Below are 16326 nucleotides of genomic sequence, written 5' to 3'. Positions count from 1 at the left end.
TAGTGAATATTGGAACGCAGCCAAAAGATTTATGCATTTCAACTTTATCTAGCAATAAAGACAAGGAGAAAAACAAATGAATATTTTAGATATCGCGTTAAGGAAATAATTGTACACAGTTTGTAATGATTTTTTGTAATGATTTTAATAAAGAAAAGTCGTTGATAAAAGTAACGTTCTCGAAAATTAAAAATTCTGTCATTATTTCTGTGAAATATTTAATGATATATATGATAGAAATTGCATGCAATATATGTGTTCAAATATTTAAATACGAATATAAACGGTTGAGAAACATTTTGCATTGTTCTGTAATTTTTACACGTCCACTCTATATCCATCTTACATTGACCGTTGTTTGTAAACAAGTTTCATGATTGCTGTATACATAACTTATGAATTTGTAACATTTTACGTAAAATGAAATTCACCATCGTTTTTATCTAGATCTCATATAACGAAACGGGTGTAAAGCCTGTGATTAATCAAGTTCCTTTACGCTTGCTCCATGGGACTTCATCCTGATTGGATTGCAATGGTTCAGTAAAGGTGGAAGCACATAAAAAAGATTTGTTCGCGTCGCATGCCCCAACACACTCCTACTCACTCCAATGCGCTCCAATACGTTCGCGTCACCGGAACCAATATGGCGACTAGGTATTCGCGTCGCGATAGAACATACTCTACGGAGCAATTAGGAGCATGCTCTATTTGCCTCACCTTCGATGGTGGTGCAGTTGGAGCAAATGTGCGCGCATGCGTAATATATAAAATATGAATTGATGGATGGCCGATTGTAATGTGCGATTGGTTGGAAGCAAAAAAGGAAGGGGAAATGCCTCAAGTCCGTTCGTGTCACCAAGCGTTGGTGCACATAAACTCATCTGCTCTAACCGCCATCTTACCTGTGATCCAAGTGTTTTCGGGTGTACATTGGAGCATGCAACGCGAACAAACCGAAAATTGAATAGGCGCATAACCATAAGCATAAAGAAATTGATTGGTCCACAAATATATGCATAAGAAAATGAACCAATCAATTTTCTTATGCTTATGGTTATGCGCTCCTGCAATTTTATGTGCTTCCACTTTAAAGGTGCCTCTACATGGCAGCATCAAGCGTCGAGCGTCTGCGCAGAAAACCATACCGGTACCATTACGCAGGATTAATCCTGGTTTTCTGCGCAGATGCTCGACGCTTGATGCTGCCATGTAGAGGCACCTTAAGGGCCTTGGCACACAAAAAAACGTAAGCAGTGAAACGTAGTCAGTAAGCAAATTGACCAATCACAATTGAGCAGTAAGGCAGCCATATTAAAACGTAAGAATTCTGATTGGTTGATTTCCTTATTGTATCCGATAAGCATCTATGTTCTCTTATGTCTTCTATAAGTTTAAACACGCGATTATTTGTCCAGTTCTCCATTGTCTCGCTCTCCATGTAATTGATGTAATAACCTATCAGAAAGAAGTACGAACTATATAATAATCAGATTAAAGAAATCTTTACTCCTTTTATTCTGATTGGTCAATTAAACGCTTCAAAGCATCCTCAGCGTCTCCTTAACCGCAGCCCTAGTTACGCATAGTGTAGCGCGCACAGACTTATATATAGTATACTAGACTGCTAACTCCTTATATATACTAGTCCTATATTCGTGTCCTGAAAAAGTATGTACTAAAAGTACTGTACTGCGCATGCGTCAAATAAGCTTATGAAGAATGTTATATACAGGCTGCGGTTCAGTAAGCGCTACAAGTACTGCAGAGCATTTGTAGCAGCACTACGGTTGGTTCACTTAGCGCTACGAGATGCTATAGGATGTTTACGTTCAGTAATCGGATTTGCAATCGGATTAATCGCAGTCGTATCAACCGACTAGAGAAAAAGTTCCCTAGACTAATCGGATTTGTAAACCGTGTCTATGGAGTGATCAAATTAGCTCAATAATAAGGGATTGTAGGATAACGCGAAAATTTCACTCGTATCGCAGAATTTTAAGAAGAAATAGAAAAATAGGTATGTACTTTTTGTTATTCTCGTATGTACTTTTTGTTATTCTCGTAATAATTAACTTTCATTCTTCTTTAAATGTATATGGAGCGATAAATGTATTAATGTTTTACTGATATATTTTAAAGAAACAAATTACCTTACTTCAATCATTCGTGATTAACGATTACATGCATATAATCTAATAATAGTTTTATTATTATTCTTACAGAGCACGAACATGGACTTATTAGTTTTATGGAATATAATATTTAATAATAATGAAGAAAACGAAAATATGTTGCAAGTACGTCGTATAAGAGAGTAACATATTAGAATTAGCCACTTCTATGAAAATGTCATTCTTAACTATTCTTTAACAGGTAGTACAAATACTCATTTTCATTTATATATAATATATATATTGTACTATTTTGTAACATTATATTCTTTTCTCATAGATTTTAAATCACATTTTCGTTACAAGAGAAACTTTTGAGCTGGTGATACAACATATAGGACCAGCCTTATTACAAAGAGACAATTGCCCTAAAATACTACCAGCCAAACAAATTGCTATAGCTTTGTGGATATTTGGCAATCAAGAAGTTTACAGGTTAGCTAATTTATAAAAACTAAGTATATACTCAGTAAACGCTAGATATTCCTTAAATATTCCACTCATATTCCGTTATTCGTATAATATGAATGAAATATTTAAGAAATATCTAGTGTTTACTGGATACGAAAAATTTTTTTGTTATCCCTCTGTGTATAGTAAAAGTAATAGATGATTACAATCATGTTTAACACATATTGAATTAATGTAACATTAATTGTTATTTCAGATCTGTTGTAGATCGATTTGGGCTATGCAAAGATACTATATGGAAGTGTGTATTTAATGTGGCTTACATACTGCAAGAACACGCTGAAAACTACATAAAATGGCCACAGCATTATGAGTTTTTACATATACAAGAGCAATTTGCTGCTATGAGCAATTTTCCAGGTGTAGTAGGTGTCATAGACGGCTGTCACATTCCCATTAGTGCTCCTATTGAGCACCCAAATAGTTACATTAACAGAAAAGGATTTCATTCGATAATACTGCAAGGTATTTGTGATCATAAAGTGAAATTCATTGATGTTTTTGCGGGAATATGTGGCAGTGTCCATGATGCACGAGTGTGGCGCTTAAGTGATATCAAAGAAATGATTGACCATGATGTTCAAAGATATTTCCCACAAGGTACACATTTGTTAGGTGACTCTGCATACCCGCTATTACAATATCTGCTCATTCCATATCGTGACAATGGTCATTTGAATAATGTACAACGCAATTATAACACAAAATTATCTTCAACTCGTATTACGATAGAAAGAGCATTTGGGCTATTAAAAGGACGATTTAGAAAATTAAGATATGTATATATGTAAAATACCGAAATGATACCTTTACTTGTATTAGTATGTTGTATTTTACACAATATTTGTATCGATAACGAAGATAAACCATTTGAAAACATTTTAGAGCCAATGGAAAACGAAAATGATCATAATAATGTTCTTTTACAAGGTGATGAAAAAAGAGATGTTATTGCACAGTTAATATATTAATTTTATATGTAATACGTATATATATATATATATATATATATATATATATATGACTTTGTATGATGTGATGTATATATACAGGGTGTATCAGACCACCCGTGCCAGCCAAATATCTCAAAAACCAAGAACGACAGACAAAAATATTTCAGACAAAAGTTGTAGGGTTTCAAGTAACGTATTATATAGTAATATTGGTACGACCTTGAATAGTGTTGTCAAGGTCACGTGAAGGTCATCTTAAATTTCTTAAATGGAACCCCTTATTTTTCATTACATATTCTTGTAGCTTATCTCGAGGGCTTTTCAAAACACTATAATAAAGTATTTCTTCATTGAGTACTTTTCGAGTTATGAGGCTTGAAATCATTTCTTAATTTTACATAAACCGTAAAATATCTTGTAAAATATTCATTTTTCGATTATCTTACCTTAATACTTTTATGTACAAAATAATGAGAGGAATCAATTGGTGTAAAGAAAACACAAAATTGTTTCGAAAAAAAAAATGTAATTTGCAATTAACAATTTCTGTTTCAAGTTCTTCCATTTAACAGAACATTGTTCGTCAGTTACGTTGTAATTTCTTTTCTTAAAGTTACTCGCTATTTCCTTCCATATTTTTTTTTGCATACTATTTTTCTTTTGTAGTAGTGATATATGTTGTCTTATTTCTTCTATCAGTAGTTTTGCCATTTGATTGGTCCATTGGTATCTACAGTTTTTTATGAAAAAATAAGAAATTTTTAGTGAAACAATTTAATAGTTACATTAATATCCTCTGTATAATGTAAAAAATGTTTTTGCCAAATATAAATTTTTTTTATTTCAAAGACGAAATATATTTCAAAGCAAATTTTATTAATATAATTAGTTTAGCTAGAACTAAAATAAAAACTTCGTTTTACGATATACATACCGGACTGATCCTGCTCAAACATTACTTCCTCGTTTGTATTCATTTGCAATTACCTCTACAAAAAATATTATTTTAATAAACTAATATGTTAAAGATATTTTAAACGGAGTGAGGTTATAGTCTATTTGTTTTTTTAAAATATATCAGTAAAACATTAATACATCTATCGCTCAATATACATTTAAAGAAGAATAAAAGTTAATTATTACAAGAATAACAGAAAGTACATACATACCTATTTTTCTATTTCTTCTTAAAATTCTGCGATACGAGTGAAATTTTCGCGTTTTCCTACCATGGTGTAAGAATACCAGGTGTAACATTGCGCATAATGGCGGCTGAATACCGGAAAGACTAATAAGAAATTTGCCCCAAAATTAGCGCAGAATTCAAACATAATATTGATGAAAATAAATATCCAAACAACATACATGTTTAAAAAATATCTTTATTAGACATACGTGCTGTCTGTTGTATTACATATTATATTAAAATATTTTAAAAATAAAATTTTTAATTGTTAAAATTTATATTAAGTTTTTATTAATTTTTGTTAATTTTTAATTATTTTTTTGGCGAAAAAATAATAAAAATAAAAAATAATTTTTTTTTGTTTTTTAATACAAAAGTAAGTATACATAGATATAGGATAATATATTATTTGTGTATTATGTAAAAATTACAGCTTTATAATTGTAATATAACAAAAGGAAAGGTAGGTGTATAAACTACAATAAATTAAAACATATATGGAGTTCTGTTTATTTTTTATCATTATTTATTAATTACTTGATTTTCTTTATTACATAACTTATATAACTTTTTGCTTCTTTTTCTCATCAAATTGTTTTGTGTTATATCTTTGTTTATTTCTTTTAATCTAATGTATGTCCTAGTACGCACTAGACAGGCAATAACTTGTCTAGGGAAGTTATTGTTAGTTTTTGTACATACAATATGTGTTAACTTGTCAAAAATTTTTCATTGTTTATTAAAAAAATTGCCATGAAATTGTTTTGGTGCTTTCGTTGACTGTGTCCATTTTATTATAAAACAATCATCATCGAAATGAAGGCTGCATATCCTTGCTAAAAAATATACTCATTTTATACTATATATTCTCATTTCTATATAATTGATATTCTCATTTCTATATAATTGATACATATATTACAAATAATATATTGAGAGTTATGGATTGCTTTTCAATTTTATGTTTGAAAACTTTTGTTAAATTTAAAGTCGATGAATCATTAATACAATATTAATAATAGAAAACATAATATTAATATAATCTATAACATTGTGAGTCATATTTACTATATGTTACTATATAAAAAAATCTATTATAGCAACTTACCAGAATCAATTTTTATATTTTCCTCGCTCCTTTGACAAGCATTTATCCATGCCTGACGAATGTTACCTTCATTTGGGAATCTAAAAAATGTTATTCCTTTTTTATCTGTGCAATATGTACGACTCTTGCAATTTTTTATACAGCACGAGAGCATTATGTCTGCAAAGAAAAACAAATATGTAATAAACTTATAAAAAGTTGGCACACCATTACAATTGCTTATATAAATTATTATTATTAATTTCACTAGCTATTTTCATGATTTATTCATTTCATTCAGTAATAATTAACTTACTTGACACACTTCTGTCTTTTTGTATTTAAATAATTACATAAAATGTCCGAATATTTTAATATATATCCGAATGTCCAAATACACACTGCTATTGTGTACATAACACAAAAAATCATGTGTTCCACTAACCTAACTTATAGCGGTGGTCGTATTAGTTTTCAGAATTTGGGGCAAATTTCTGATTGGTTCAAGAGCGGCCATTATTTTGAACGACTGCGCATCCTCGGGAATGTTACACCTGGTATTCTTACACCATGTTTTCCTACAATCTCTTATTATTGAGCTAATTTGATTACTCCATAGACACGGTTTACAAATCCGATTAGTCTAGGGAACTTTTTCTCTAGTCGGTTGACGACTGCGATTAATCCGATTGCAAATCCGATTACTGAACGTAAACACCCATAATAAACCTTATGACGTCATAAAATACGTCATGCTAGCAGAAAACCACTTTTTATGTCAGCTTGTTTGGCGCATGCGCTAGTTTTGTATATAAAAATTGGGTACATCCAGTATATAAGGAGTTCGTAGTCTAGTATATTATATAGAAGTCTGTGGTAGCGCGACACGAATGGATTGATTTATAACGATTCGCCTCCTTTAAGTTTCGTCAAAAAATCGCTCGGTTAGTGAATCAGTGCGAATGACGAATCGCGTATGACAAATCAGCAAATTTTTCCTCCACATTATTCGCGAATGTTATACGAATTGTGAATCACGCATCACAATTCGCGAAAACGCGCAGTCTGGCGCTAGCTTTATGCTATGCATATGCAGCTCTGTTATTTCATGTGCGATGGCCTTAATACCTGTTGTACACAAGATATGCCATAATTTTGCGCGCTATTACGTGAATAAAGACCACAGACATCTATACTATATACTAGACCACTAACTTGCGTCAAATATATGTCTAAAAATGGTGTTTTCCCTTTAGCAACATAAATCGACATAAATATCATTCTGTCCTTTTTCAACATCAGTGAATGACAAAGATAGAATGATACTTGTGTCGATTTGTGTCACCAAAGGGAAAGCATCAAATATTTATGTATTAAATTCTCACGCATGCGTAACGTTGGTAGATAGCAGTCATGTTTGTGATTGGTTGATGTTATGTACAATATTTAGCGAGGCAAGGCAATAAGAGAGGAAATATTTATCTATTCCCTCGCTAGGAAAATGGAATTGATGTTTTCGAGGACAATCCTCGAAAACATCAATTAGCCCCGCACACAAACACCATTACTACATTGGCTGCTTGCGACTAATGTAGAACGATCTTGATGCATATATAGAACATGTTCCATTTAACATTCGCGATGCTCGCAACATTATCTCATTCTTGTTGTTGATTGAAACAAAATAAATGATGTTCGCGAGCGTTGCGGGCGTTGAGTAGAACGTACCCACAGTCAATGAGGACAATCCTCATTGACTTGAAATTGAAGTTGAATGTATGATTATGAATGTCATAAATATAATTGGACCAAGCATTCTCAGAGGGATTGAAGCCAGAAATACAGTGTATTGATAACATGACTATACAAATATCGTTATATTTATTTAGTTTAATATTAATACACACACACATATATATATTTTTTTAATATTAAATGTTAAATAAATACATATTAATATTAATATTAAATGGTTTCACATCCCTTTGAAAATGTTTGGTTTAGTTATATATGTCATTGATGGTATGTACATTCAACTTCGATTTGAAGTCAACGAGGACCGTCCTCAATGTACATGTTCCGCTGAATATGCTATTGAGGTCATTTTGACGCCCTCAAAAGTAACAATGTATAGTTATAATTATCAACGAGGACAGTCCTCGAAAACATCAATGTATAGATACATAAATGAAGACAGTCCTCAATAAATGTCCTCAAAAAATGTGTTTTTTCATAAAAAATGTCCTCTGAAACGTCAATGGATACATACATATATATATTGTGACCGCTATTTTTATTGAGGGCAAGATTGATTAATTTGTGGCCGGTGTTCTTGGCCCGCGGCACACCTTCGGCGCGATTCTTTTTCGATCAAGAATTGTTCGGTAACCTAAATTTTTGGACGCCAAGCGCGGAAGTCCGCGCCGTTCTAACAAAAAAAAACTAAATGCAACAGGCTCGACAGATCAATTAACCGCGACGGTAATAAGCTCGATTAGCTCCCGTTAAAGAATGGTAGAGGGGGAGGTTCGATGATTTTATACGGGGAAGGAGGCTCGAGAATAGAAGGCAACTGAAAGAAAAGATATTAGTGCAAGAATAAAATATAATGTATTTGCGGATGTCTCAGTACAGTTAGAAGATTTGATATAAAATCACTTTACATTCCAGCAATAACGAGCCGGCGTTCGACCGCGAGTACGGTAATCTCGAACGGCGCGTGGTGAAAAAGCGCGAGAAAAAGTTAAGAATTCCTTGCGGCACGAGGCTTGTCCGGGCCTCGGCAGCTGAGAATTTGGGAAATTGAATCAATCATGAGATTATTACCCGCTCGCGGAATGTACTGTGTAATTAGAAAAAGATGGAAGTATAATTTCGGCGATACTTAACAAGGAAATTCGAGGGTCGTCTACAACCTCGACCACAGTTTTAATTGTCATTTTAATTATCGCGAATAGTTATGCTTCTCGCAAATAGTAATAGTTTGACTCGATATAACACTCGTTATTTCGCTGGCACGACAAAGAACAGACAAAAGAATTTACGGTATTTTCGGAATTCAATAAATGGGAAACTGTACAATTATTCACGCGACAAACAATTAACGACATCACAAAATTGGAATCGCTAGACACGCGTCGGCGCGACGTCGAAATCGCCGGCAGCCGATATATCGCAGTACTGTGTGTGATCATACAATTCAGACAGCAATTTCAATACAATTACAAGACGCTTATAATTATGACTGTCGGCTATCCCGGGAGAGAGGGCACTTACTCTACTGCAGCTCGAAAGAAGTCTCTCGGTCGGTCGCCTGACTACTACGCACAAACTCGAAAAATGAATGGAATTTTAATGTTAAATTCTGGCGACAACTAAACGACCGCGACATTCGTTCGAGCGAGCTACCTTAATTTACTATAGCGGCGGCTGTATGCGGTCGACGTTCGTCTCACCGGTGTCTCCTGGTGTCTCGAGGTGGTCGTGGCATCCGTGCTCGTCAGAGCCTTCGCTCTCTGCACAGGTTCGCTGAACAGTGACGAGCAAGAGGCCGGCCGGAATCACGCCGGCCGATTAATATCGATCTAGGCCACCTGTGGCGCTTCCGCGTCCCACAGGATCGTCTCGTGGCCCAATTAGCCCTGCGATCTTTAGGGCCGTAATTCTGGCTGCCTCGCCCCTTCTTCGATGATATTTTTCCGTGTAAGGTACCAAGGAGGTATTCTACGGCAGCCGCATGTCGATTTCTTCCCGGGTTTTCCTTAGGTTCTCCTTTCCGGATCCGTCAATGTAACTTTCTTGATTTGTGCCGAATATAGCAACTCCCTTACGGGGCTCCCGCATTCCATATACGTGGAGTGGCCTTCCCCTTTTGGTCCGTCCTTGCACCTGCGGAGTGATCGGGATTTTTAAATAGGCGGCAGCGTCGATCTTCCCAATTATTACAGAATTTCCCGAAAAATAAAAAAAAGATTACTTCACCTGGTGTGTCCCGGTTCCTCGGCGCCTCCGCTCGTCCCGCAGACTTCTTCCTCTCCTGCCCTTCCGCTGGCTGAGTGGAGATCCACCGGGTGAGACCCTGTCCCGCACGCTCGCAAATGACCGCAACTTAGGCTAATACTTTCCGAAAATCTAAAACAGGAAGTCGGACAAACGGCAAGTCCGAAATCCTTCACAAATAGGCCGCTCTCTCCATAATGGGAGAGAACGAAGGCCCCTCGATATCGTCCGCGGTCGGATTTTTTGATCCTTGTGACAGACGCGCAAAACGTCACGTCACAATATATATATATATATATATATATACAGTGTGTGTAGAAATTTACATATTTGACTGCGCAACCATAATTATAGTATATATATATATATATATATATATATATATATAATTATTATTATATATATATAATATATATAATTTTATATATATATTATTATTATTATTAATATATAATATATATTATATATATATATATATATTATAATATATATATATTATATATATATATATATATATATATATATATATAATATATAATTATAATTAATTATATATATATATATATATATATAATTAATATATATATATATATATATAATTAGCATTACACATGTAGGGAATATTTCTGCATAACTATATTTGTGTCTACGCAGGCAAGTGTAATAAATGTCTATGTAACTATAATTATGGTTGCAAATATGTAAATTTCTACACACACACACACACACATATGTATATATATGTATATAATTATGTACTATAAAACTATAGAGTTATAGATATACATACTTATGCAACGAAACGTTTATAAAAAAATATCCCTAAAAATAATTTATCTCTCAAAAAATATATGTAAATTTTACAAAAAGATGTGAAATCCCTCCAAAAAAAACCTTATAAAGGTAAAAAAAATACGCCAAGTACATAAAAAATATTCCACCTTGTATGCAACAAAACGTTTATAAAAAATATCCCTAAAAATAATTTATAATAAAAATTTTGTCTCAAAATATATATATTTTTTCTAAAAAAAAAAAATCAAAACTAAATATGAAATCAATAATTAATTAGCCAAGTACATTGAAGTAATTGATAGGGATTTGTAATTTGAAATATTTGTCTCAAATTCAATCTTGCATTTATGTATTAGATTCTCGACAAAATGAAAATGATTTTCAAAATAAGTTCAATACTTTGTATGATATATAAAAAATACATTATTATGTATGATCTAAATAAATATTTGTACAATACATGAAATAGCATTAATATATTGCGGATTTTATAGAAACGGCCATGATGGAATGGGCTAGGTGACAGGTGTGAAAGAGAGTGTCGGGAAAAAAAAGGAAAAGGAGGTGGTTGGGAGAAGAGAAGAGAGTTAGGAATAGAGGAGGAGGTGGAGGTGTACCAGAGGGCTGTGAGGACATGGAGATAGAAATGGAGAGAGAGCGGATAGAGAGTTTTTTGGGAGGTAAAAAGTTGGAGTAAAAGTGCTGAGTTGGGAAGAATGGCGGAAGGAGGGAGAGGCGGGAAGAGGAAGAGTAGTAGAACGGCGGAGATGGAGAGTGGAGATGGCGCTAGAGGCTGAAGGAAGGAAGCGAGTGGTCGATAGATCGATGCGTGGATCGATAAAAGAGATACGGAGATTACGGGGTTTGCAGTGAGGAAGGTTAGAACGATGGCTAGAAAGATGGAAAGTGGAGGGATTGTGGAGGAGATTAGAGAATTGAGGAAGGTTATGGAGGAAATGGTGGTGGTGTTAAGGAAGTTGGCAAGGGAGATGGAGAGGAGAGAGGAAGTCGATCAAGAGAGCGCGGGAGTTGAGGTTAGGACGGAGAGAGAAGGTGTAGAAGAGGAGAGTAGGGTGGAAGGCGAGAGGAGAGAAAAGGAAGAGAGAAGAGGAGGAAAGGAAGGTAGGAAGGTGGAGGAATCAACGACAGGGAAGTGAAAAGCAGCAGAGGTGAGGAAGGAGGTGAGAGAGAGGACGGTAGAAGGAAGGAGAGCTGGTGATGGAGAGAAGAGGGGCAAGTGGAGTGAGGGGGAGGATGATAGAAGAGGAGTAGAAGAGGAGGAAAAAAAGGAGAAGGCATAGGATGGGGAGGGGAAGGAAAGGAAGCGAGGAGAGAGGAAGTGGATGGAGACGGCAGGCGGGAAGATGGAGGACCGGGGGGAAGAGAAGGAAAGGGAGAGTGGAGAAGGGAGCGTGGAAGATGGAGAAAGGGAGGAAGAATGGTGGAAGATGGTGGAAAGGGAAGAGGAAGAAAGAAGGAAGAAGAGGAAGGCTGGGGAGGGAGGAGGAGAGGAGAAAGGAGAAAATTTAAGAGAAGAGAGCAAAAGGACGACGGGAGAGGACGCATGGAGGAAGTTTGAAGAGAGGAGGGAGAGAGTGAGGAGGGAAAGAGAGAGAAGGGAAATAGAGAGGAAGGAAAGGGAGAGAGGGGAGGAGGTGGAGAAGAGAAGAGAGAGAAGGAGGAATGTAGTGTGGAGAGGTGTAGAGGGGGGCAGTGCGGAGGAAAGGAAGAGGTTGATGGAGGAGATTGTGAGGGAGGAACTAGGGAGAAGGGTGGAGATTGGTGAGGTACGGGAGAGGAAGGGGAGCGTGGGAACGGTGCTCATTGTAAAGATGGGGAAGGTGAAAGATAGGATAGAGTTATTGGAGAGGGGCTGGGAAATAAGGAGGAATTGGAGGGTGGGGTTGGATGAGGACTTAACGATGGAAGAAAGAAGTGTGAGATGGAAATTGGTGGAAAGGGCCAAGACTGAGAGGGCGAAGGGGAAGGTAGTAGTGACGACAAACAGGAGGATATGGATAGATGGAAAGGCATGGGGATGGGATATGGAAAGAAATAGGTGGTATGAGGAAACAGAGGAGACGGAGGAGGAAAGCGATGAATAGTTGAAGAGGGAGAGAGGAGAAAGAGGGGGAAGAAGGTAGGGAATAGAGAGTGGGAGAGGGAAGGATAGGAGGTGGAAGAGGGGGGGGACGAGTAGGGGCGAGGGGGAGAGAATAGGGATAGAGGAGGAAAGGTAGGAAAAGGTAAGAGAGGGAGTTAAGGGAAATGGAAGAAGTGGAGGGAATGGAGAGGAGGAGTCGATAACCGCTGTGCTTTTGTCTAATTTTCGTTTGTTTTGTAGTTAGTTCCGTTACAGGATGGGGAATGGAAAGGAAAGGATTAGAGCAGAAGGAAACGGAGACGAGAAAGGAAGAGAGACAGGATAGAGAAAGCAGAGCGCAGAAGAAAAGGAGAGGAGGAAGAGGAAGATGGAAAGCGGAGTAGTCATGAAAGGAAGCCTAGATTGGGAGGAGAAGGGTCCGGAGGATGGAAAGGGGGGTGAGGGATGGAGAGAAAGGATGGGGAGGGTACGTAGGGAGGGTGTGGGAAATCAGGATGTAGTGGTCGCACAAGGGCCAGGTCGGGGGGATGTAAACTTTTTGGATTTGTTAAAGGTTCGGGAACGCTTCTTGTAAAAGCGCCTTGTAATCCCTAAGGGGCAGCAATAAACTATTATCTATCTATTGCGGATTTTATATTGCAGATTACAAATAGTAAGTTATAAAACTATTTAACACTTACTGCAATAACATCGACTGTATTAATCGCCAATTTTGAATTTAAAAGAGAAAAACTAATTGATTTGTTTTAAGATCATAAGTTTTACTATGTAGACCTGAAACTAAAGGATTTATGAAGTTATATACAAAAATTTGACCCGAGTCGTATTATAATTTACACATTTTTATTATTAGGAAATATTTAATTTTAAATTAATCATAAGCTTTGCCAAGTAAATTTGGAACTAAAAAAATTAAGACCAAAACGACTTACAAAACTTGGCGTGCTTGGGTCGTATTATAATTCTATAATTGACATTAATATATACATATTAATGTCAATTATAGAATTATAATACGACATATTTCTATAATTGAAATTAATTACAGGTATATAATTCGCAAACTTTGTAAAATTATGTGTATTATAATCTGATCCGAGTACGCCAAGTTTCTGTAAGTCGGTTTGGTCTTAATTTTTTTAGTTTCAAATTTACTTGGCAAAGCTTATGATTAATTTCAAAATTAAATATTTCCTAATAATAAAAATGTGTAAATTATAATACGACTCGGGTCAAATTTTTGTATATAACTTCATAAATCCTTTAGTTCCAGGTTTACATAGTAAAACTTATGATCTTAAAACAAGTCGATTAGTTTTTCTCTTTTAAATTCAAAATTGGCGATTAATGCAATCGATGTTATTGCAGTAAGTGTTAAATAGTTTTATGACTTACTATTTGTAATCTGCAATATAAAATCTGCAATACATTAATGCTATTTCATATATTGTACAAATATTTATTTGGATCACACATAATAATGTATTTTTATATATCATACAAAGTATTGAATTTATTTCGAAAATCATTTTCATTTTGTCGGGAATCTATAATACATAAATGTAAGATTGAATTTGTGATAAATATTTCAAATTAAAAATCCCTATCAATTGCTTCAATGTACTTGGCTAATTAATTATTGATTTCATATTTAGTTTTGATTTTTTTTAGGAAAATTATAATATACTTTTTAAGGGAAAATTTTTATAAATTATTTATTATTTTTTTAAGGGTATTTTTTTATTAAACGTTTTGTTGCATACAAAGTGGAATATTTTTTTATGTACTTGGCGTATTTTTTTTTTACCTTTGTAAGGTTTTTTTTGGAGGTAGTATAATTCTAATTTATATTGTTCAACGTATTTTCTAAATTAAATTAAAACTAATAAGAAAACTCGTATATTATTGTTATGCAACTCGTTTATTATTGTTATCATATATAATGCATAAGAGAATCGACTGATCGTAGTCCATCAGTTCCATTATAGGGAATAAAAAATAGAAATGAAGAACTTTGATTGATCGTTTTCCTTATGCGTTATGTGCTATGCAAAAGTCCATGCTTTCATTTTTACACTTTAATTTTATACACCAATTTTACACACACACAGAGATATGTGCATATATATATTGTGTATATATATATATATATATATATATATATATATATATATATATATATATATATATATATTGTGTGTGTGTGTGTATACACACACACACACACACACACACACACACACACACACACACACACACACACACACACACACATATATATATATATATATATATATACAGGGTGAGTTTTAATGGTTGTATCAATCTTTTTATCATGCGGGAGATTACCGACCGCAATTTTAATAAATTGATCGATACATAGATGTTAGTTAATTGAATGGACCGTATCGAAGGCCGAAATATAATGTGTACAATTAAAGCAAAAGTTAAAAGCTGAAATTATGTAGTATGGATTTATTATTATTATTAAAGCTACGCATTTATTATTATTATTATTATTATTAAATATATATATATATATATATTATATTTATTATTATTATTATTATTATTATTATTATTATTATTATTATTATTATTAAAGCTACGTATACATATTCAATATATAGGGTGCCTGAAAACTTTTCGCGGTCCCGAAATATGAAGGTAGATTGGCTCAAATTAAGAAGAAAGGTCTTCTATTCTTTGGCGATATTTGTAATAATTAACGTTAACAATTATTTGTAATAATTAATTAATTATAAGTATATATATATATATATATATATATATATATATGTGTGTGTGTGTGTGTGTGTATATGTATGTATATGTATATATATAAAATAAAGAGAGCAATGAATAAACATAAAAACAAATTAATAAATGTGGTCGAAAATATATCGCATTTATATTTCCTTTTTTCTTTAAAATTACTTCTCAACCTGACATATTAATTGTATTAATGTAATCCAGAAATTCTACAACAATACGGACAATCTTGAAGAAGGAACATTTTCATCAAAAATTGTTATAAATGACAGTTATACAATTTTATACAATATCCAGTTACAAGTTATACAATTTCATACAATAAACTATACAATATGCAATATTTATAATTTATATTATAATCTCTTGTTTCTCTTTAAAATGTTTAAAATAACATATATTTATATATCATCCATAGCATTCCAATAGCAATAACAGTTTTAAATGTTGCTACGAATAGATTCACTCTAAAATAAACATTTCTATTGTACTTAATAATTAATATATCTTACACAATCAAATAAACAGTTAATACATCGAACAAATAAATAATAACAGTGTTTCTTTTATATTTTATTCTTATCTTTTATAATGTGCTTCTGCTACTTTCAATCGATTCATATCTTCGTGAAGAAGATATTTTTTGCCACCTATTAATGCATTCCTTCAAATAATAAAATAAATATTTAAAATTATTTTTAATGTAAATATTATTAGATAAACATCAAAATCGGACAATATTGTAAATCAATCTGTCAATATCTTTGGATAAACTTCCGAAAACG

At 33.7% G+C, this 16326-nt stretch overlaps 1 protein-coding gene and 2 long non-coding RNA genes across 3 annotated transcripts in view; all 3 read right to left on the bottom strand.

Moving 5' to 3' along the window:
* Positions 1-4214: 4214 nt before the first annotated feature.
* LOC145972823 (uncharacterized) lies at positions 4215-4838 on the bottom strand. Its single transcript, XR_014439294.1, has 3 exons — positions 4768-4838; positions 4533-4587; positions 4215-4328 (listed from the first exon to the last, which is right to left on the bottom strand). It is a non-coding gene; the product is annotated as an uncharacterized LOC145972823 (long non-coding RNA).
* A 512-nt stretch (positions 4839-5350) lies between these two features.
* LOC145973578 (uncharacterized) lies at positions 5351-6495 on the bottom strand. Its single transcript, XR_014439506.1, has 3 exons — positions 6188-6495; positions 5893-6051; positions 5351-5620 (listed from the first exon to the last, which is right to left on the bottom strand). It is a non-coding gene; the product is annotated as an uncharacterized LOC145973578 (long non-coding RNA).
* Positions 6496-16120: 9625 nt separating this feature from the next.
* The window catches only part of LOC145973223 (fatty acyl-CoA reductase 1-like), a 38862-nt gene continuing 38656 nt past the window's right edge, over positions 16121-16326 (bottom strand). Inside the window, 1 exon segment of the mRNA XM_083102465.1 lies at positions 16121-16205. Within this exon segment, the coding sequence (XP_082958591.1) occupies positions 16121-16205 (85 nt within the window).

This window comes from Camponotus vicinus, unplaced genomic scaffold, assembly GCF_025532165.1.
Source record: "Camponotus vicinus isolate PSW18456_S1 unplaced genomic scaffold, iyCamVici1.0 SCAF_6, whole genome shotgun sequence".
In the NCBI taxonomy this organism is placed as follows: domain Eukaryota; kingdom Metazoa; phylum Arthropoda; class Insecta; order Hymenoptera; family Formicidae; genus Camponotus; species Camponotus vicinus.
The sequence above is the reverse complement of the archived record's forward strand: the minus strand, read 5'-3'. Positions and strand labels throughout refer to the sequence as shown.